The sequence below is a fragment of the Chroicocephalus ridibundus genome, chromosome 3 (genome assembly GCF_963924245.1).
Source record: "Chroicocephalus ridibundus chromosome 3, bChrRid1.1, whole genome shotgun sequence".
Lineage (NCBI taxonomy): Eukaryota > Metazoa > Chordata > Aves > Charadriiformes > Laridae > Chroicocephalus > Chroicocephalus ridibundus.
In genome coordinates this window covers 35,257,869-35,280,808 of record NC_086286.1, presented here as the reverse complement: position 1 = coordinate 35,280,808, position 22,940 = coordinate 35,257,869, and the positions used below count along the sequence as shown (strand labels likewise).

The following is a 22,940-nucleotide window of genomic DNA, read 5'->3' as shown; positions in this document are numbered from 1 at the left end:
TGCTTCACAGTTGATTTATTTCAGATTTCTGCTGTAGAATAAGTAGCTGTTACTTGTTGTCATTTTATAAATAGGGATCTGAAATACAGAAAGGTATCATAGAATCACAGAAAGGTTCAGGTTGGAAGGGACCTTAAAGATCACCTAGTTCCAACCCCCCTGCCATGGGCAGGGACACCTCCCACTAGACCAGGCAGCTCAAAGCCTCATCCAGCCTGGCCTTGAACACCTCCAGGGATGGGGCATCCACAGCCTCCCTGGGCAACCTGTTCCAGTGCCTCACCACCCTCACAGGAAAAGAATTTCCTCCTGATATCCAATCTAAATCTACCCTCATCCAGTTTGAGGCCGTTGCCCCGTGTCCTATCATTACAATCCCTGATAAACAGTCCCTTCCCATCCTTCCTGTAGGCCCCCTTTAGGTACTGGAAGACTGCTATAAGGTCCCCCTGGAGTCTTCTCTTCTCCAGGCTGAACAACCCCAATTCTCTCAGCCTGTCCTCATAGCATAGGAGCTCCAGCCCTCTGATCATTTTCTTGGCCCTCTGCTGGACACGTTCCAATGGGTCCATGTCCTTCTTTTGTTGAGGACTCCAGAGCTGGACACAGTACTCCAGGTGGGGTCTCACCAGAGCAGAGTAGAGGGGCAGAATCACCTCCCTCTACCTGCTGGCCATGCATCTTTTGATGCAGCCTGGGATGCGGTTGGCTTTCTGGGCTGCAAGTGTGCATTGCCTGCTCATGTTGAGCTTCTTGTCCACCAGCACCCCCAAGTCCTTCTCCTCAGGGCTGCTCTCAAGCCGTCCTCTGCCCAACCTGTATTTGTGCCTGGGATTGCCATGACCCAGGTGCAGGACCTGGCACTTGGCCTGGTTGAACTTCATGAGGTTTGCACAGGCCCACCTCTCAAGCTTGTCAAGGTCCCTCTGAATGGCATCCCTTCCCTCCAGCATGGTATGATTGAAATGTTCTTCTAATTTTGTGTATCTCTTTGAAATGACCTAATTTTTAGCATTAGATTAGTACCTAACGGGTTCAGAATACAATTTCAGTTTTCACCCGTTTGCATCTAGTCATGCTTTTGTAAATCTACAAAGGCAACTGAACAGCTTAGGAAACTTAGTCTTTATTGGAAAAGATACTGTATATCAGTCTAACAGAATAGAGAACTATACATGATAATGTTCTTCATGCAAAGCCAAAAGGATGTAGCATTTAAACAATTATTAACAATGCAGCTGGTACATGTCACATGAAGAAAAGAATAGAATAAGAACATACAGATATTTATTTTATTCATAAACTGTTTGCTGAATTAGAGTGGACTGTAGAGGGCCAAGTCATCCTCAATATTTTCATGTTATGCAAATTTCCCTGTATAGATCTTTTGCCAGTTCTTATCATTGGTCCTTCTTGAGAGGAGGATAAAGTCTGAGATTCTTGAAGATTTCTGAGGGTGGGGTTTTGTTTCTGTTCTTTCTCCAGTTCTTCTGTTTTCAAAAATAATTTAAAAGAAGTAACCTATGTATCTTCATCACTGTCAATAAAATTTCATGTGTAGATTAGATTTTCATAGCCTCTCACATGATATGATAACTAATTCGTTATGTGGTATTCAAAACAAAATGACCATGTACTTATACATCTTCTACTGCAGCATCTTTATATCATTGATGCTCAGAAAATTATGTCCGTCAGCTCATGGGCAATATTCATGCCAGTTAGAAAATATTCTAAATAGTTTCACTTGCATAGAAAAGATGTATTACAAAACAACAAAAATACTCATCATCCCTGACTCCAAACGTGCTCCACTGTTTACTGTGTCCTAAGAAACTTTCTCAAAAAATTTCCACTGCTTGGAGGAGGTGATCCTTGAATATTAGCCAGCTTTCTTGGGCCCTTCTTCCCTCCAGGGCTTTATCCCATGGTACCCTACCAAGCAGATCCCTGAAGAGGCCAGTGTCTGCTCTCCTGAAGTCCAGGGTAGTGAGTTTGCTGTTCGTCCTCCTCGCCACCCTAAGGATCTTGAACTCCACCATTTCATTGTCACTGCAGCAAAGGCTGCCCTTGATCTTCACATTCCCTGCGAGCCCCTCCTTGTTGGTGAGAACAAGGTCCAGCATAGCACCTCTCCTCATTGGCTCCTCTATCACTTGGAGAAGGAAGTTATTATCAATTCATTCCAGGAACTTCCTGGATTGCTTTTGCCCTGTTGTGTTGTCCCTCCAACAGGTAACACGGGTGGTTGAAGTCCCCCATGAAGACCAGGGTTTGTGAACATTATGCTGCCCCTGTCTGTCTATAGAGGGCCTCATCTACTTGGTCTTTCTGGTTGGGTGGCCTGTAGCAGACCCCCACTGTATCATCACCTGTCCCTGCCCTCCCTTTAATCCTGACACGTAAACTCTTGGTCAGCTCCTCATCCATCTCCAAGCAGCGCTCCATGTACTCTAGCTGGTCTTTGACATAGAGGGTGACACCCCCTCCTCCCCTGCCTGTCCTTCCTAAAGAGCCTGTATCCTTCCATTCCAACACTCCAGTCATAGTAGCCATCCCGCTACATCTATGTGATGCCAATAAGAACATAGCCCTGCAGGCGTGCACACATCTCTAACTCCTCTTGTTTATTCCCCATGCTACGTGCGTTTGCAGAGAGGCATTTAAGTTGGGCCCCCAATGAAGCTGTCTTACTGGCTGGAGTCACTGGAATTCCTTTGTACTGCACTCCAGGTGTTCACCTGCTGACCTGTGATGCCTCTCCAGGCTCTGCGCATCTATTGCTGGCAGTGGCATCAAACTACAGAGTTCTAAATATCTCTTCGAAAAGAACTAGTCGTGTTTCTAATGCCTAAATCAGGTATTCATTTATGACTACAGGCACTAAAAAAGCATTACCTACTGGCATGGTACTGTTGTAATATTTCTTGTGATTGGAAATATGTAGGGGACGTGAAGAAACTGTAACGGTTTCTTGTTTATAACAGAAATTCTTCAATTCTTGTTCTGCGTATTCCCATTCTTTGTCCATCTGTCTGTCTTCTAATTCTAGGATTGTAGCAGGGAAAGGTAATGCAGCAAAGGGTATCGCTTTCCCTTTCATAGCTTCTCTTTCAGAACTTTTCTTTGCAGTGAAGTGAAGTAACAACCATTCTGGAAATTGCTGTCGGAGGAGTGGGAGGGGTGAGTAGAATGTCAGTGTGTATGTACATCTATCCCTCAGAGTATTTTAGGAAGTGGCATATGTCTGGGAAAAGAAAAGATTCTAAAATATCTCTCTTGTCTCCCAGTCAATGTCTTTCAGTGAATATACCTTTGAACTTTATTGTTGAGAGTGGCAAAATAACTTGTCTTTTGGCGAGTAATAATAAAGAGCCTGTAGACCGGCAGTAGGCTGATCTGAGGCAGCTATGTTAGAAGAACAAGAAATGTGCTAGGAGAGAATGCTTGGCTGTGGTAACAGAAAGGTGGAGAGACTTCACAGAGAAACATCACACATCAAATGTATAACTGCAAGTGTGCTCTGACTCTAGCCTTTAAGGAGAGAGATAACGGGAATGCTTCCAGGCAAGTTGCAAGATTTTAAGATTCAGTAATGAAGAAGATAGGGGAGGCTAGAGAGGCTTCAGCATGCAATGTGGACCTCAGGAATAGCCAAAAATCTGTCCTCAGATCTGGAGAATGTCTTATGAGGAGTGGCTGAGGGAGCTGGGATTGTTTAGCCCAGAGAAAAGGAGGCTGAAGGGAGACCTTATCACTCTCTACAACTACCTGAAAGGAGGTTGTAGAGAGGTGGGAGTCAGTCTCTTCTCCCAAGTAACAGATGATAGGATGGAAGGAAACAGCCTCAAGTTGCACCAGGGGAGGTTTAGACTGGATATTAGGAAAAATTTTTATAGTGAAAGGGTTAGTAAGCATTGGAACAAGCTGCCCAGGGAAGTGGTTGACGCACCATCCCTATTTAAAGGGAGCTATTTAACAGATGGGTAGACATAGTGCTTAGAGATATGGTTTAGTGATGGTTTTTGTCAGAGTTAGGTTGATGGTTGGACTAGATGATCTGAAAGGTCCCTTCCAACCTAAGCAATTCTGTGATTCTGTGGAGGTAAGGCTGATTGGCCTGTAATTACCTGGGTCCTCCTTCTTGCCCTTTTTGAAGACTAGCATGACACTGGCTTTCCTCCAGTCCTCAGACACCTCTCCTGTTCTCCATGACCTTTCGAAGGTGATGGAGAGTGGCTTAGCAATAACATCTGCCAGCTCCCTTGGCACTCATGGGTGCATCCCATCAGGGACCATGAATGTGTGGGTGTCGAGTTTGCCTAAATGATTTCTAACCTAATCCTCCTTGACCAAGGGAAAGTTTTCCTCTCTCCAGTCTCTCTCTCTTATCTCCAGGGTCCAGGGTTCCTGAGTTCCTTTACTGCCTTAGCAGTAAAGATTGAAGGAAAGAAGCCATTCAGTAACTTTGCCTTCTCTGCATCCTCTGTCACCAGGACACCTACCTCATTCAGCAGCGGGCCCACATTTTCCCTAGTCTTCCTTTTGCTACTGATGTACTTGAAGAAGCCCTTGACATCCCTTGCCAGGTTTAATTCCAAGTGGGCCTTAGCCTGCCTCATTTCATCTCTGCATACTCTGACAGTGTTCCTACATTCCTCCCAAGTGGCCAGTCCCTTTTTCCACATTCTGTAGACTTCCTTCTTCCATTTTAGTTTTTCCAGAAGGTCCTTGCTCATCCATGCAGCTCTCCTGCCTCCTTTGCCTGATTTCTTATTCATAGGGATGCACTGATCTTGAGCTTAGAGGAAGCGGTGCTTGAATATTAACCAGCTCTCTTGCACCCTGCTTCCTTCTGGAGCCTGAGCCCATGGGATTCCTCCAAGTAGGTCTCTGAAGAGGCCAAAGTCAGCTCTTCTGAAGTCCAGGGTTGTAATTCTACTTTTTGCCCTGCTTCTTCCATGCAGTATCCTGAACTTCATCTCGTGGTCACTGGAGCCAAGGCTACACCCAGCTTTCACATCCCCAACTAGTCCTTCTTTGTCAACACAAGGTCCAGCAGGGCACCTCTCTTCATTGGTTCCTCTACCACCTGTGTCAAAAACTTATCATCGATGCTCTGCAGAAACCTCCTGTACTGTACGTGCCTGTCTGTGTTGCGTTTCCAGCAAATACCAGTGTGGTTGAATTTCCCCCATGAGAACCAAGGCCTGCGATTGTGAGGCTACTTTCAGCTATCTGTAGAAGGCCTCATAGATATTATTTATCAATATTATTTATTTATTATAATATTTATGTCATTTCCTCATGCAGCAATACAAATGCAGTATCAAGTCTGATTTTCTGACTGTCCTGTGCCTTTATGACACAACATATCCTTCACATACCTCTCCTCTCTCTCCTCTCTCTCCTCTCTTTTTAAGTTGTTTTTAAGTTTCTCTTTTTAATTTTTTTGTGAGCATAAGGATGTATTTTATTGCAGGTAATGTCCCAGCTATACACTTTTAGGTACTGTTTACAGCTATAAGAAACTAAAGCTAAGAAGTATGGATTTCTCTTTTGAAAAATCAACCTTGTTTATAATAATTTTGCACCTTGTGAAATTATTCATATCCATGAAAACTGAATAGTAAGCACAATCATAATGGTATGACTGCTTAGACCCACTTTCTCTCCTTTAAGCAAATTTAAATGAGGACACAAGGTACAAGGCATTTGGGATCCTAGAGCTAGATTGTATTATCTAACCAGGAAAAGAACAGTTTTCATTTTTCTGAGTTTTATCTTTTACTTAATAGGTCTGTCTAAGCTGATGGAGGCCAGTGAATCTGTTGCTAAACTCTCTCAGGAGTTGGCTGTAAAGGAGAAGGAACTGGCTGTGGCATCTGTTAAGGCAGATAAAGTAAGTACTTGAGTGTTAAATAGCAAAAGGCAGGGGAAAGCATTGGGATATATAGGGGCATAAAGTGCTATTGGAGAATTTTCTTGTAATTTGTACAAGCCAAAAAATGTGCATCATGGTCTAAAATGAGGTTTCAGTCCTCTCTCTGTAGCATGTTGGTTCAGCATTTGCTTCTGAAAGTGCTTCTGAGTGTACTTTAAGACTGCAACAGAAGTTGAGTGCCTGCCTTGTTCTCCTCCTATTTCTTATCCACTCCTATAAGCATCAGGTTTCATTTTTTTGTTTCATGTTTTTTCATGTGCTTGATTGACATTTATTAAATTTGGGGGTATACGTGCACTTATTTGGAGGTAAGAAGTTAACAGACAAAAACAGGACTTCAGTATTTTAAAATTCCTTAGAAAAAAGTTCATCACAGTGCAGTTTCATATTTTGTCTTTTACATTAACAAGATGTCCATGTGTTCATGAGATTGGTGGTCTGGTAGAAATCTAGTTTCCAAAATTACTCTCTGGAAATGTATGTTAGGGAATAGATTAATGTAGGCATTCTGTTTTCAGAAAGATGCCATAATGCTATGGTGGTGCATATTTAATATGCACTGGAGAGGAAACTTTTGGCCAGTGATGACTAAGGGACTGCCTGCATTCTTCAAGGCCTTTTATCTTGTAAGAGAGAAAATCATTACAGAAAGGGATGAAATGATACTTCTCACGTTTCAGGAGTATGACAGATATGTTGGTAGAGTTCATATTGTTTAATATTTAGATTTGATACACGTTTTGAAATAGCTCTCTGGCAATCATTCACATAGCCTCTTAGTTGTCAACTTTTTCAGTTGGGCACTACTTCTGGGTCATCAGAAATAGAAGAGGTATGGAAAAATAATAAAAGACCAGACTTTTATTTAAACTACATGTAATATTGTTCAGATTTTACATATTTCTTTCTTTCCCTTAGTACTGAGCCCTATAGAAACCAGAATTAGATTTCACACACAAAAAAAAAAAAATTGAGGGATTTGGGGATTTTATCTGTAAATTCTTTTTTCTCACAGGTGTTTGAGAACATTGTTTATATTCTTGTAAATCCGTAGAGTGCTAGCCTTGACCCTATAGCTGATACTGGTCAAAAAACATTCTGAACTGTATGTCACACATGCACAAGAGAATTAAAAATACATTTGCTGAAGAACCAGACAGAAATGGATAACTTCAGTCTGTGAATTCACATGAGACTGTTCTTTGAGTAGACTAATTAAAGTTAGTCTTCTACACTAAAGGAGTAAAAGGAAGGCTGACCATTGGTGCAGATCATTTGCCATCTTCCGTTAGTTTTATTAGCTATACTATTTTTATTTTTCTCTGCAGAATTGTAATGAAAAAAGCAAACACTTATTGTATTGAAAAAGTATAGGTTCAAATAGGATAAAAATCCATCATAGGATAAAAAACGGGCTTTAAAAGCCACTGAAAGGTCTTCTATCCATTATAAAAAATAATTCATTTTTTACTAACCAACTCCTGATGAAAGACTCATATGATATTTCTTTGTGGGGATTCTGTAAATTGTATTCATTTTTATTCCATAATTATATAATGCCATATATAGTTAGAGTTTGTATTTTTCTATATAATAGCCTTTACATAGCTGTTTTCTCTTGTGTCTGATAACTTAATCACTTGTTCCACCATTTAGATCTGTACATTTCATGTGTTTATTATCAATTCCAGGTACTAGCAGAAGTCACAGCAAGTGCTGAAGCTGCGGCTAAAGTAAAAAATGAAGTCCAAGGTGTGAAAGATAAAGCACAAAAAATCGTAGATGAAATTGATTTAGAAAAAGTAAAAGCAGAAACTAAACTGGAGGCAGCTAAACCAGCCTTAGAAGAAGCAGAAGCTGCATTGAATGTAAGTAAAATTCTTATATTTTGATTAGTTTAGTACTATTTGAGTCACCTGTGGAAGAAAGGCTAGAGCCACCAACATGCAGTTGTCACTTGGTTTTGACTGCTGTTGCCAGCTCTTCACAGTTGGTGGTCATGTGTCTGACGAATATTTAGGGAGCCCACATTTTGCTTTAGAGATTGTTTTATAGTATTTGTTCTGCTTCCAGCCTAATACTTGATTATTATGAAGGTGTAAATCTTTCAAAAAGTCATGCACACCTTTAGAATATCTGTTATTCTGAATTCAAGAAAATACTTCTTATGCTCGAAGGATGTTTTTTCATCATACTCAACCAGTTGTATCTTTCTTTTAAGGCGAATAAAAAGTTATCTCTTCCTTCACCAAAAAAAACCCCATTTCATTGGAGGAGAAAGAAGAAACAAAGGGTATTCAGGGCGATCAGAATCAGGATTAAGAAATTTGAAGGCATTGCTGCACTAAATAATGTCATTATTCTGCTCTGAACAATTAAAAAGTAAAGAACTCTGGAATCAGAAATCAATGATGTATTATATTTTTAAGGCCTTCTGTTCCAGTTACCAGAATTTGTGTGACAAAAAATATTGAGTGGAAAAAGTCAGAAAAGGAGCATTGTTTGCTCTTACACTGACATTTAGATAATGAGATAGATGAAACTTCCAAAAATGGTGACAAAATTCACTTATAAAATGTGCGGACTCATACATTATCCTGTCATTTCTATAACGTGTCTGGAACTACTCCTTCTAGACAGGTAGTGACATGCGTGTATTTTGTAGACACAAATTAATGTGTTAGTTTTGAAGTTCACAATCACGTATTATTATCGTATTAGTTATTGAACTAAGCAAAGCGTCAATGATGCTATGAGAAAATGAAGTAGAAAAGAGGTATCTCATACCTATAATAACTTAACACCCAACAAAAATAACAAAATCCATTTCGGAATAAATGATGACACTTAATCCTTAAAAACCCAAAACACTATTTTACCAAGGAAACTGCTTTTAATTAAGTCCTATACAATTTTACAATATGCTTTTTCTTCAGTCACTTAGACTGACAAGTTAAAAAAATACTGCTGTTCCAGGTATTTAAGTTTTGAGTGATGTCTTTAGCACCAGGAAAATTATTAAGTTTCATGAAACTATGAAATTTATTAAAGTAAGCCCAGTTACTCTTTTTTTTCTTTTTATGTACTTAGTACAAACTTGCCTCAGAGAGAAGTATGACAAACAAACATTAAAATCAAGATATTGAATGGGAAAATAGAATAATGGTATTGATACAGCATTGTTACTTTTTTCTTCAAATAGACCATCAAACCAGTGGATATCGCTACTGTTAGAAAACTTGCAAAACCTCCTCACCTAATTATGAGGATCATGGACTGTTGTTTGCTACTATTCCAAAAGCCAGTAGATCCAGTTACTATGGATCCAGAAAAGCCTTGCTGCAAGCCATCATGGGGAGAATCATTAAAAGTAAGTAGTTTTCAAACAGTGTTTCTTAAATATCAGAAATAGCAGTTTGAATATCAGAGATTTTATGATGCTGTTTACTCAAAACAGGACAGAATTTTGTAAAAAAGCAAACATATGGTTTTAAGATAGGCATAGTATATAAATAGGGTTTATTTGGTAGTAAGTAGTAGGTTAATTGCTCAGAAACTTTTGCAGCAGGAGCTTTAGTTTTCCTTGTCCTGTTTCTGGCATATGACCTGGTAGCAAATAAATAAATGATACCAATCATGTTTAACCATATATCAGATAAAGGCATTCTGGAAAATCCCTTTCTCCTTGGGAACTTCCATGTTCACATTTAAACTGCCTTTTCGGATCGTTCCAGGCTCCTTGGTTGTTTGAAAGATTATTTGACTGACTAAGAGATAGGTTTTCGCATTCTGCATTTCAGTATTCCTGGCCCAAATTCCTTGATTAGCCAGCCATCTCTTCCTCACTGGACTTTGATCTTCTTTTATTTCCGTGCCTTCTCCTGCCATTCTTTAAATTCTATTATACCACTATTAATTTGCCAATATGATTGCCTCAACTTTTTTTTGTTATCCAAATGAAGAGAAAGTACATATTTTGCATATGAATAGAGCTCTTTCTTTTTATTTAAGCTTTTCCAGAAATTAAGTAATCATCAAAACCTTTTATTTTCTGCCAACATAGTGAAATGGGATAAGCAGTTATGCCATGAGTTGCCTTTAACATGTTAAACGGTTGTTAGAAAAAAGTGATTTTTTTTTCTTTCCCAGCAGAATTTAGATCACATTTCACAAATGCATAAGCCCATAAGCAGGCTTTTTTGTCATTCTTTAGATAAGTTACAAATACATCTGTGAGGCTTTATCTTGGTTCTTTTTTTTCTTTTTTTTTCTTTTTTTTATTTTATGAAATGCCGCTTCTTAAATGGCAACACAGGAATACAGAAGATGGAAAGTACATCAAAAACTTGCAAGCCTAGTTACTGGAGTGTAACTGGTTGAAACTATAAAATAATTAAAGGCATGTGGGACAAGTTACAATTGAATAGCCCACTTATAATATTAACTGTATCAACTACCTCTTTTTACAAAAAAAATTTAGGAACACTTTTTTAACATACTCTCCTATGAACAAGCTTTTGAATGTTAAGTGTGTAAATAGCTTATAAATATCCTGTGTTGTTTTTTGCAGCTTATGAGTGGCCCATTCTTGCAGAGTCTACAGCAGTTTCCTAAGGATACAATAAATGAAGAGACAGTAGAACTACTCCAGCCTTACTTTAGCATGGAAGACTACACACTGGAGCATGGTAAAAAGGTGTGTGGTAATGTGGCAGGACTCCTCTCTTGGACGCAAGCCATGGCAATATTCTATGGTATTAACAGAGAAGTCTTACCTCTTAAGGTAATACATCATCTCTTGCTTTGTGTTTGATTTCCATGTAATTTAAGTTCGTTTACTTTAATAGCAGTAGGATTTAAAAAATATATTTAGATAAATCTATTCAGACATAATTGCCTGTAGACTTTATTGGCTAAGGACAATAAGAGCAGAAAAAACCTCATATCCTCTTCTTGATTCTAGACAGAACACAGAGCAAAAAATTAGCCTACATTAAATTTATGTGCTCTGGTTTACTGTGTACAGTGAAAGTTTTTTTCAGTCTTTGTTTTTATTATGTTAGAATTACTTTATAATTGTTTCAAAAATTTGTACTGGGAGAGAATCTTCATTCCTTCTCTTTTTATAAAGAGTCCTGCAAACATTGGTTTGCAGCTATTTTACCTTTTTTGCTTTCACACGATAACTTGGAGTGGAAGACTGATACCTTGCCCATTCTGAAGAGATTCAAAGCTCACATCAATAAAGGAGATATGTTGCAGTAGTGGGAACCAAACTGAGTAAAGCATTTGTAAGAGTAATTTTTACTTTAGTGGGGGTGTTCTTTTTGATGTTTGTGAACATTTGAATGAAAGTTTTTATCAGAGGTAAAGACCATATAGAAACTCAAATGCAGTGATTGTGCGTTTTGGATTCTAAAACAAGTATTTAATCCCTACATGTAGCACAGTTTACAAAAAAAAAATAAAAAGCAAAGAAAAAAGTAAAAGGAAAAAACACGTGAATGGTGATTCCAAATCTTTTCCACATTTTTTGTCACTGATAGAAGTGTTATTTAGAAAAGCAACTGCAAGTGGATGATTCATAAAAATTATAATGGATTTCCTGTGTTCAGCATAAATATCAGTTTAGGAGGAATGGGAAGACTCACTGTTTTAGGGCCATGTTTTTTCTGGTGGGTAAAAGCTATACTGTTAGCCAATAAAGGACCAATTTCCTGTTGTTGTGATCACTGATCGCTGCAAAATGTACAAATAAAAAAGAAATAATAAAGCATATAATCAAGCAAGACAATTGAGTGATTGTTCTTCTAAGCTAATGAATATGCACAGATCATAAACCTTATTTCCTTAACCAGTTTCTTTAAATGTAAATTTTATTAAAAGACAAAATGTTGACAATATATAGTAGGAACCTTAAGTAGTACTACATTGTTATTTAACTAACATATCTGTTATATTGTCATATATTGTCATATTGTCATAATATTGTCATATTTAACTAAATCATATCTGCAATATACATGTGACATAGTTTTCCAATTAAATATTTTAATATTTATGTAAATAATTTTGATGTATTATTGTCTCAGGAATAAAAACTAATCAGACTTAAAATAATTCATCAAGATATATTCAAATCTTGTATGATTTGATATTTCTTCTCTTTGCAGGCTAACTTGGCAAAACAGGAAGGCTACCTGAAAATAGCGAATGCAGAATTAGCAAAGGCTCAGGAGGCATTAGATGAAAAGCAAGCTGAACTGGATAAAGTGCAGGCAAAGTTTGATGCAGCAATGAAGGAGAAAATGGTAAGAGTATTTTAGTATTATGAAAACTGCTTGGATGCAATGCTGTTACGTAATCAGGAACTGATACACGCATTTAGGGCCTGCTACCTTGAATGACATGGATGAGGTTCAGGTATAAAAAGAAGAGATTTCAATCTATGTTCTCTCATATTTCCTTCTTTCTGTGAATAGGAACATATTAGACAATAGAAGCGCTTAGAGTTCTCAAAAATGAGTTTTAAATAAATAAAATGGTCATAATAAATGTAAGAGGATGCAAAAATATATAAAATAACTCTTTAGAGTTTTTCATTCTGTTATTAAATTAAGTACCACATTTTTTCAATTTTAGGACTTACTGAATGATGCAGAAACGTGCAGAAGAAAGATGCAAGCAGCCTCTGCGCTTATAGATGGACTGAGTGGAGAGAAAGTTAGGTGGACTCAGCAAAGTAAAGAATTTAAATCTCGGATTAACAGGTATCAAATTTATCAGCGGAAAAAAAAATGTGTAAAACCTGAAGAATTAGTAAACATTTTAGTAGTTTCAACGGTTGTATTTCGTTTTCCTCCTGGAAATCTTAATATAGTTACACAAGTAAGTGAAGTATCCTGAAATTTGACTTTTTCTCCCATAAGTGAATACCTGAGTGCTGAGTGCTTGTATTTGAGTTCAGAATACCTCCGATTTTGGAATTTATTTCGAAAGGGATTATTTCAGGCACAGTTATGTGCCTGTATTACAGCTGCCTCTCCTGCTCCCCTAACACTGCACCTAGGGATGATCTAAGGCTGACACTGAGAAGGAAAATGGAAGGATTCCTGCCCTAATACTGGATATGAAAAGAAGCATTCCTTTTGATATGTCATATTTGAACAAAAGAAGGAGGCCTAGAGACCAGACAGTAACCTTTGTCCTATAGTCTGTGTTCTGTGTGTCGAAACGCATGTGGGACAGTAGGTCTTATTCTGAGAAACTTGGAAACTTGGGAGTCCCCATTGTGCCGCTCTCCAAGTGACAAAATGTTGAGCAGCTCAGGAGCCAGAGGTCCTAGCTGTCTAGAAAACATGAAACCTGTCAAAATGGTTGATAAAGGTAAAGAGCCTGAAAGTTTAGGCTCAGCTTCTGTGGAATGCTTCTGTTTCCATAGATTTCCTATGGAGAAATTGTGCATTTCTGGTGAGGTTAGCTCATTCCAAGAGAATTAATTTTATATCTTTTGATAAATATTGTATTGCAGGCATATTTTTAAGAAATAAACTAATTCCTTGCTTCAGTTATGAAAAATGGAATAATGGTCATCGGGGTTTTATTACTTTGTAGGGCTGAAGATAATGTTTTCATACCATACTACTCTTAAGTTTTGCAACAAAAATATTTTGGAAACACAAGGAAACTGTTGTTCTGAAAGAGCAACAGTTCTCTCCTTAAATTGTCCTCAGAACAGATGATCTTATGTTTCAAAAGCTGGTTGTCTAAATCAATAGAAATTGAAATTGTACATCACCTTTTAATTGTGATTGTGTTCCTTTTCTAGACTTGTGGGAGATGTACTGCTCTGCACAGGTTTTCTTTCATACTGTGGACCTTTTAATCAAAACTTCAGGAATATTTTGCTTAAAGATTTATGGGAAGCAGAGATGAGAGCCCATAAAATCCCTTTTTCTGAAAACTTGAACCTGATTTCTATGTTGGTAGATCAGCCAACAGTAAGTTCTTGGTGCTTAGTCCGTTTCATTTTTATTTTAATGAACATACTTTGTGACTGTTAGCCAGCATTATGCTTGGTTAGAACAGAACTATAATCCCGAATATTGCTGTGCAGTGTAGTCCTGGGGTTTCCAGATGTTCTTGGCAATTTCCGCTAAACGTCTGAGTACTAAGCAATGTTTAGATAGATAAACAAATTATATTTTGTAAACAAATGAAGTATTAGACAATTGCCATAAGGCAGTGCACTTCCAAGTGTCTTATTTGAGAACCCATCACCACAGCTATAGATCACATATCTACTAAAACAGTGGGTTTGGTTGTTAGCTTTTGGTTCTGCCAATATTATCTGAGCCTGGTTTCAAAAATAAATTTTATATCAAAGATAACATTTAAAAAAGAATGCATAAAGTCTTTTCATTCAATGTGAATGTATGAGAAACCAAACAGAGCACAATGCCAGAATCTTCCAAATTTCTTCAGTAAATATTAAGCCCCAAAAGCTCTCTTAGCATGGTTTTCTCTTAATTGATCCCAATGTTTAATTTGTCTATCAAGCTTCCTTTTGACTTTCTTACACTTTTAAAATATATTTTTTATCATTCTATGTAGTAAGAAACATCCATAAAGATAAAATCCTGGAAATATTTTTCCATCTGCATTAATAACTTTTCAGCAGGTTCAGATATGCATCCCCTTTGGCTTGATGTCCCCATTATTTCGTCAAACAAACATAGCTGAAGGGTAATTCCAGTGAGATTTTATTCCGAACTACTTTCTTATTATTCAGATTAGTGAGTGGAATCTTCAAGGACTGCCTGGAGATGATCTCTCAATTCAGAATGGTATCATTGTAACTAAGGCAACTAGATACCCCCTTTTGGTAGACCCACAAACTCAGGGAAAATCATGGATTAAAAAGAAAGAAGAGGAAAATGAATTACAGGTGAGCAGTGTTTTAACGGAATAATGTGCTCTATTACATTCTTCAAATATTGCTTTAGGGTGTGTCTGCATTTGAGTCGCTGTAACTCATACAGACATATCTGGGATAACTTTAACTTGTGCGGAGACTGACAATGATGTAGGTGCATCAGCAGGATACTTGACAAGAGCTGTAAATCCCATTCAAGGATTTACAAAAGATTATATAGTAAGTAAATATTGTTATGAAATCTAGCAAGAAGTATGAAAGAGAAGGAGGTAACCTTGTGTTCAAAATTGGTGAGTACATTCCCTATACAGAGGGCAAAGTGGTAAAAAGTATAGCAAAAGAGTGTAATATGAAATTATTTAATGAGACTAAAGTGGGTGACTATTTATAAGATTACAGACAAAGGCAGGATAACTTACAGCTTTGAAAATGTAGACAAAACTGATGCAGTCCAGAATTTAGAACCTGAGATGGAATTCATACATGAAGTTACTGCTACAGAGGTAAATTGAGGACAACAAGTTGAAACCAAACCCAAGACAAGTCAGTCTATCCTAACGTTACTGCTATTTTAATAGCTCTTTTGTAGCCTAAGCCAATAGGGTTAAATATCTGCTCATGAAATATAACATAAAGACATGTCACCTGTAGTTTGCATCACAAATGGATTTTTCACATTTGTGAATGGAAAAGGAACATGTATTTTAAAACCCTTAACCTGAATGTTGCAAAATCTCACATGTCCTCCTGAATCTCAATAAATCTGGGGGGTTTCAGGATCTCTAGATTTTGAAGATTTTAAGTCTTGGAGTAAAGTGAATGTGAAGTTCTTGCTTATCATTTTATCATTAATAAAGCAAACTGTCAGAATCACAGAAAAGCTGAGGTTGGAGGGGATCTCTGAAGATCTAGTCCAGCCTCCTTGCTCAGAGCAGGATCTACTGAAGCAGGTTGCCCAGGACGTGTCCAGTCAGGTTTTGAATACCTCACCACGTCTTTGGGCAACCTGTTTTAGTGTTCAACCACCCTAACAATAAATGTTCAGTTTTTTTCTCAGTTTAAATGGAATTACCTATATTTCAATTTGTGCCCATTACACCTTGTCCTGTTACTGTGTTGACACTAAGAGGAGTTGGACTCCCTGTTCTTCATTCTCACCTACCAGGTGGTTATATACATAGGTAAATATCCTTTTGAGCCTTCTTGAGGCTAAATAATCCCAGCTCTCTTTGCGTTCTTCATATGTCAAGTCCTCCAATCCCCTAACAATCTTAATGATCCTTTGCTGGATTCACTTCAGTGTCTCTCTTATACTAGGGAACCCAAAACTAGACAGAGGGCTACAGATATGTGTCTCCAGTACTGAGCAGAGGGGAAGTATCACATTCTTCAGCCTGCTGGTAATGTTTTCTCCTAATGTAGCCAGAACGCTGTTGGCCTTTGCTGCAAAGGCAGATCGCTGGCTCGTGCTCAACTTGTCCACCAGAACCCCAAGGTCCTTTTCTGCAAAGCTGTTTTCCGGGAGAATGTCCCTATTTGATACCTGTGGAGAAGATCTTGAAAATAATATGAGAACTTTCTGAAAGTCAGAATCTAGGAAGCAATACAAAATTAGTGCTTTATTTATTTATTCACATCTGTTAATGATTTCAGATATTATGAATACCATTTCATGATATTTCAAACATCGGAGTTCATAATACTCTAAATGCAGTTCATCTGTTAGACTGAATTCAGGTTTCCAGAAAGAATTTCTTAATACTTCAAAGCTAAAATTAGAAAATCTAGTCCTTGGACACAGAATAGAAAATTAAAAGTTAGGTATCTCTGACTTCAAAAATATATCTGACATCTTCAGCTCCCAATAAACTGTACCAGTTTTATTTAGTACATTATTAAATTCATAATGAAGTTTTGTGGATTCCATTACAGCCAATCTTTTAAATCACCTTTTTATGGTATTTTTCATTGTATGCACGAGGTTTTTGCATAAATAGCTGCACGGGCAACATTCATTAGTTCTTTAAAATGCAACTAACAAAATCAATGAAAAATTTTCATAGTTACATCTGTGGTTTTTATGTAAGACTTTGAAGAAATGTTTTTGTTCTTATATCAATTTATAATTTACTTTTTGAGGTAACAACTTTGAATGACAAGTATTTCCGTACACACCTAGAAGATAGTCTTTCACTGGGACGATCACTTGTGATTGAAGATATAGGTGAAGAGTTGGATCCAGTCCTTGATAATATATTAGAAAAGAATTTCATGAAGTCTGGAACTTCTTTTAAGGTTAGTAATCAAACAAATGACCTTGAATAAGTAGTTAGCTTTGTGCTGAATGATATTTTACCCTTTTATTCCAAACCTCTGCTGAATCAGGTAAACACTGTATTCAGCAGGGTACTGTGAATAATCAAACTGAACTAATAAAATATAGTAGACAGAGCCTCTGCTGACTATTAAGTTCATGAGTCTAAAATTTGAGTTCAACTACTGAACTTACTACTAAAGATTCCAAACTGGAACCAGTTATCTTTATCCTATTGAATGTTTACAATACTTTTTATTGATTTCCAAGCACTTTAATTTTATATCCTTTAACAGAATTAATAGAATAAGAATTATTATAAGAATTATATTATTACTATTATAAGAATTAATAGAATAAGAATAGAATAGACTAGATAAGATCTCACTCTTCCTCGTGTGGAGCGCCGGTTGTAGCAACTACAGAATCTTTAATCTGGAATAGAACTGTTTTCTGATGGAACAAGCCAGAAAGCATGAAGTTTTATTAATAATATTAAGTATATTACCAACCTTGAAAAATCATGAGTCTTTCTGACCTTCATTAGATAAAGAAATCACTCCCAAATTTTAAAAACAGCCTCCCTTCAAACATCCTGAAATAAAATGCCTGCACATGCTGTATATTTCCATATGTATTTTTCTCAAATAATCTTAATTAACTGCCTGGGATATGAGAGAGACGGTAGACCAGATTGTTGATGATAATGAAAATAAAATGATTGCTATTTTTGTGGAGTAGTTTAATTTGAACGTCAGACCAAACAATATGCTTAAGGGAGTGGTTTGGTCCTACTCCTTCTTAAGACAGGTATTTGAAGTGTCCTTGGAGGGTCATAGACAGTCATCAGATTTCCTTGTGCACACGCAGCTTTCAAGTTAGACTGCTGATTTGGAATATCTTAACTTAGTAAAAAATTCTGTGGAAAAATCTGAATTAATTTGTGGTTCCTTTAGGAAAAAAAAAATTTTAAGATCCACTTAGTCTTAGTATATGTAGAATTAATTTCCAATAATTTATGTTCCATTGTTGGATGAAATAATTTCTTTTTTTTACCTGAACACAAGAGAACAATGATTTCTCCAAAGGTCAGTTGTTTCTACTGTCTTCATGTGAGGTGTGATTAGAAGCAAAAAACCTAAATCAAATGGTTCTGGAGCCATTAATTAGAACCCACAGCAGAAATAATCCCTATATTTACCTGGAGGGGAATGCTACTTTTGGTCCTTGATTGTTATTTTCATGACAAATTTGAATTGTGAAATAAACTTCCTTTCTTTGACATTTCAAATAATGTAAATTTTTTTTCTGGTCAATATTATTGAATCTAATAAAGCTCCTTTTGCTCTGCTTAATACTATTCTAACTTACTCCACAGGTGAAAGTTGGTGATAAGGAAGTAGATGTTATGAGTTCATTTAGACTGTACATCACTACAAAGCTACCTAATCCTGCTTTCACTCCTGAAATCAATGCAAAAACATCAATTATTGATTTTACTGTTACAATGAAAGGACTCGAGAATCAGTTACTGAGAAGAGTAATTCTTACTGAAAAACAGGTAAACCAACAGTACACACAAACTATAGGGTACTTAATTTTTTTTTTTTTTAATTTACCTGGTTTTAGCATGTAGAAAAAGCATTCTCCTGGAGAAACTATCTGCTCATTGGATGGGTATACTCATCACTCGGTGAAAACCTGGCTGGATGGCCAGGTCCAGAGAGTGGTGGTGAATGGAGTTAAATACAGTTGGCGGCTGGTCACAAGTGGTATTCACAAGGACTCAGTATTGGAGCCAGTTCAGTTTAGTATCTTTATCAGTGATCTGGACAAGGGGATGGAGTGCATCCTCAGTAAGTTTGCAGATGACACCAAGTGGGACGGGATTGTTGATCTGCTTGAGGGTAGAAATGCTCTACAAAAAGGATGTGGACAGGCAGGATCGATGGGCCGAGTCCAATGGTATGAGGTTCAACAAGGCCAAATGCCGGGTCCTGCACTTGGGTCACAACAACTCCATGCAACGCTACAGACTGGGAGAAGAGTGGCTGGAAAGCTGCCAGGCAGAAAAGGATGTGGAGGTGTTGGTTGACAGATGGCTGAATATGAGCCAGCAGTGTGCCCAGGTGAAAGAGCATCCTGGTGCCAACAGCATCCTGGCTTTTATCAGGAATAGTGTGGCCAGCATGGCCAGGGAAGTGATCCTCCTGCTGTACTGGGGAGGCTGCACCTTGAATACTGTGTTCAGTTCTGGGCCCCTCACTACAGGAGGGACATTGGGCTGCTGGACTGTGTCCAAGGAACGGTAACAAAGCTGGTGAAGGGTCTAGAGCACAGGTTGTATGAGGAGCGGCTGAGGGAGCTGGGGTTGTTTAGCCTGGAAAAGGAGGCTGAGGGGAGACCTTATCACCTCTCTACAGCTACCTGAAAGGAGGTTGTAGCGAGGCGGGTGTCAATCTCCTGTTCCAAGTACAAAAGGAAATGGCCTCAAGTTGTGCCAGGAGAGGTTTAGATTGGATATTAGGAAAAATTTCTTTGCTGAAAGGGTTGTCAAGCATTGGAAAGGCTGCCCAGGGAAGTGGTTGAGTCACTAACCCTGGAGGTATTTAAGAGATATGTAAATGTGATTCTTAGGGATGTGGTTTATTGGTGGACTTGGCAGTGCTAGGTTAATGGTTGGACTTGATGATCTTAAAGGTCTTTTCCAACCTAGATGATTCTATGATTCTATCATGAAGAAATGCTCAAATGGAAAAAAGATAGCAGCCATTTTCTAAATTTTTTTTCAGATTCAGTATAGAAATTTCCAAATAACAAAAGTACACTTAGAGGATATTCTATGTATGGCTGTCAGTATGACACAGAAAATTAAGCACAAGCATTTGGTATTGATAAGATACTTCATTGATAAGATACTGAATAAACACCGCTTATAAAAAAGGTTGTTATAGAAACACATTTTACATACCTGAAAAAGTTAAATGCATATTTCATGAACTTGAAAAATCAGCAACTGAATTTTAAGTATGACTCATAGGTACAGTCCATAAAGTGTCATGCTGTTTTCTTCTTTTTTAATAATAGGAACTAGAGGCAGAACGAATTAAACTCATGGAAGATGTAACTTTTAATAAGAGGAAGATGAAAGAACTGGAAGACAACCTTCTGTACAAACTAAGTGCAACCAGAGGTTCTGTATCAAAGCATAAAAGAATCAGAATTAAGCAGATTAGGCAGATTAAGCTGATTCACAATAGAATATTTCCATACAGAAATTGATTTATCCACCCGAGATACAAAAAGAGGTCATCCAATGGTAGAAATTTGAATTGCAGTGATTTATCAGTGTATGAGGGATTTGGTACTATAGCATGACACTATATACAACCCTAAGACACTAAGTATTTTTAACACCTAAAAAAGTTTTGTGAAACAAATCAATTTCTTGAGAGTGTTCTGCCCCTCACATGAGATAAGGTATCTGATCATGGGCAAATCCTTAACCCATTGAAAATGCAAAGTAAAATGGGCTAGCTTAAATGGTGTTGAAAGTCTTTTGCAGTATATTAGGAGACTGCACATGATCAATTATTGTCTCTTTGGTGGAAAAAGAAGGTGGTAACTTCCAGCAAATTGATCAGTAAGTACTTGAGATGCAGGAATACTGTTGTGTGACCATTGCCTTTAGGACCCCAAGTCTTTTTGACTTTGAGTGTACCAATCAACAGACTTTAAAATAGTTGAAGTAATGTGTACAAATATGTATGTTATGTGCGTAAGAAAGGTGACTTCTCTGGTACATACTGCAAAGCCATTGGTGTAGATACATTCATATTGACATAGGTTGAATGCATTTGTTTAGCATGTTGAATATAAAAATAATTTTTAGTGTTACATATCCTGTTTGGTCTCCGTTATAAAAACTTTCAGCAATTCAGTAAATCACTTCCATTTGTTATAAATAATTCCTGTAATCTGACCTTTCAATTTTTACATATATGAAGTGAAAAAAATGTTATAAAAATGTCCTAAACATCCATTATTTGGCTTCTTAGGTTCACTAGTAGATGATGAATCCTTGATTGGTGTTCTGCAAACAACTAAGCAAACAGCTGCTGAAGTAGCTGAAAAGTTGTCCGTGGCAGCGGAAACTGAAGTGAAGATTAACACTGCTCAGGAGGAATATCGACCTGCTGCTACACGTGGAAGCATTCTTTATTTTCTTATTACAGAAATGAGCATGGTCAATAATATGTATCAGACTTCACTGGCTCAGTTCTTGAAGTTATTTGATCAATCCATGGCCAAGTAGGGAGACACAGATTTTTCTACTCTTCGGATGTTTGTCTTTCCAATGTATTTGCTGTTATTAACATGCTTTCTTTGTGCTTTGTTTCATAATTCAGATCTAAGAAATCTCCCTTACCTCAGAAAAGAATCTCAAATATTATTGAGTATCTTACCTTTGAAACTTACTCATATTCTGTTAGAGGCTTGTATGAAACCCACAAATTCCTCTTTACCCTCCTCCTGACATTAAAAATTGATCTTGAGAGAGGACACGTGAAAAACAGAGAGTTTCATGCACTCATTAGAGGTAAGTTTAAAAAATTGTGTTATATGTAGAGCTAATTTCAATTTTTAAACTTTGATACCATTTCAAAGTATGATATTTTTTTTTTGGCTGCATATTTTTAACCATGCAGTTCTGTGAGAGCTGCCTCTGTCCTTATCCCCACTGTGGTCCAGTGAATTTAAATGCAGTTCCCCATTACAGTTCTATCTCTGCCATTTACCCAGGCTATGTTCTATCCTGAGATCAAGATGGTAGTTCTGCTTCTCCCCATCAATTTGTTTAATAATTGCATATTTTTGTATTATATTTGTATCCTTATTTTTATAAATGAGGTGACTTCTTGCTCCTCTGCTTCTCTGCTTTGACGGAGCTGAATAAAGCTATCTTCTAAGCTGCCAGAACAATTCCACATAAAGTCCAGGAGGTGCTACAGTCTTTTATCAGTTTCAGCTTGAGCTTTCTCTGATTTTAGCCAACGAGCTAACACTGACTTTTAGAGAATATGTTTCTGTATCCTGGTTGGCCGCGTCTGCCTCCTCTGTGAATTTGTGCCTCTGATGAAATGCGGTCAGGATTGCTTATGTGGAGGCCCATATAAAACCTGTTTGAATTTTACAGTGTTCAAATGAATCCTGAGGTCCCTTTCAGACTAAATTATCCCATGGTCTTATGAAAAAAATGCTAAGTACACAAGAGTGCAATTAGTACTCCAGTGAAAATTACATGGGCCAGAAAACATAATTTAAAAAGAAATGTCAAATGTGTCTTGAACCTTGGAAAATCATGTGTATTTCATCAGAATGCTTCTATCTACAGGAGGTGCAGCATTGGATCTACAGGCTTGCCCACCCAAACCTTTCCGCTGGATTCTTGACATGATGTGGTTAAACCTAGTAGAATTGAGCAAAATCCCACAGTTTGCAGAAATTTTGGATCAGGTGATATCTACAAATTATCTTTTTTATGTCAATAACTGGTTTACCAATCATAATTGTGGTCCCATTTAGAATGCACAAGAGATGTAGATAACAACAAGGCCAGAGAGAACAGAGAGTAAAGGCATAGAAATTAACAGTTAGGTAGCATGAATGAGGGTATATTTATTGGCTCTACATTTTTTTTATCTGCTTTATTGTATTTTTGATTATAGTCATTGAGGTAGAAAGAG

The 22,940-nt window shown here is 37.4% G+C and overlaps 1 protein-coding gene across 1 annotated transcript in view; it reads left to right on the top strand.

The window, feature by feature from the left end:
- Positions 1–22,940, top strand: part of DNAH8 (dynein axonemal heavy chain 8) — a 132,314-nt gene that overhangs the window by 86,011 nt on the left and 23,363 nt on the right. The window contains exons 63-76 of the mRNA XM_063330984.1: positions 5,799–5,902; positions 7,636–7,812; positions 9,147–9,314; positions 10,515–10,727; positions 12,118–12,255; positions 12,587–12,714; positions 13,773–13,944; positions 14,736–14,891; positions 17,019–17,174; positions 18,572–18,754; positions 20,281–20,386; positions 21,252–21,504; positions 21,603–21,793; positions 22,589–22,710. Coding sequence (XP_063187054.1) covers positions 5,799–5,902; positions 7,636–7,812; positions 9,147–9,314; positions 10,515–10,727; positions 12,118–12,255; positions 12,587–12,714; positions 13,773–13,944; positions 14,736–14,891; positions 17,019–17,174; positions 18,572–18,754; positions 20,281–20,386; positions 21,252–21,504; positions 21,603–21,793; positions 22,589–22,710 — 2,267 coding nt within the window. The remainder of the gene's footprint in view (positions 1–5,798; positions 5,903–7,635; positions 7,813–9,146; positions 9,315–10,514; positions 10,728–12,117; positions 12,256–12,586; positions 12,715–13,772; positions 13,945–14,735; positions 14,892–17,018; positions 17,175–18,571; positions 18,755–20,280; positions 20,387–21,251; positions 21,505–21,602; positions 21,794–22,588; positions 22,711–22,940) is intronic.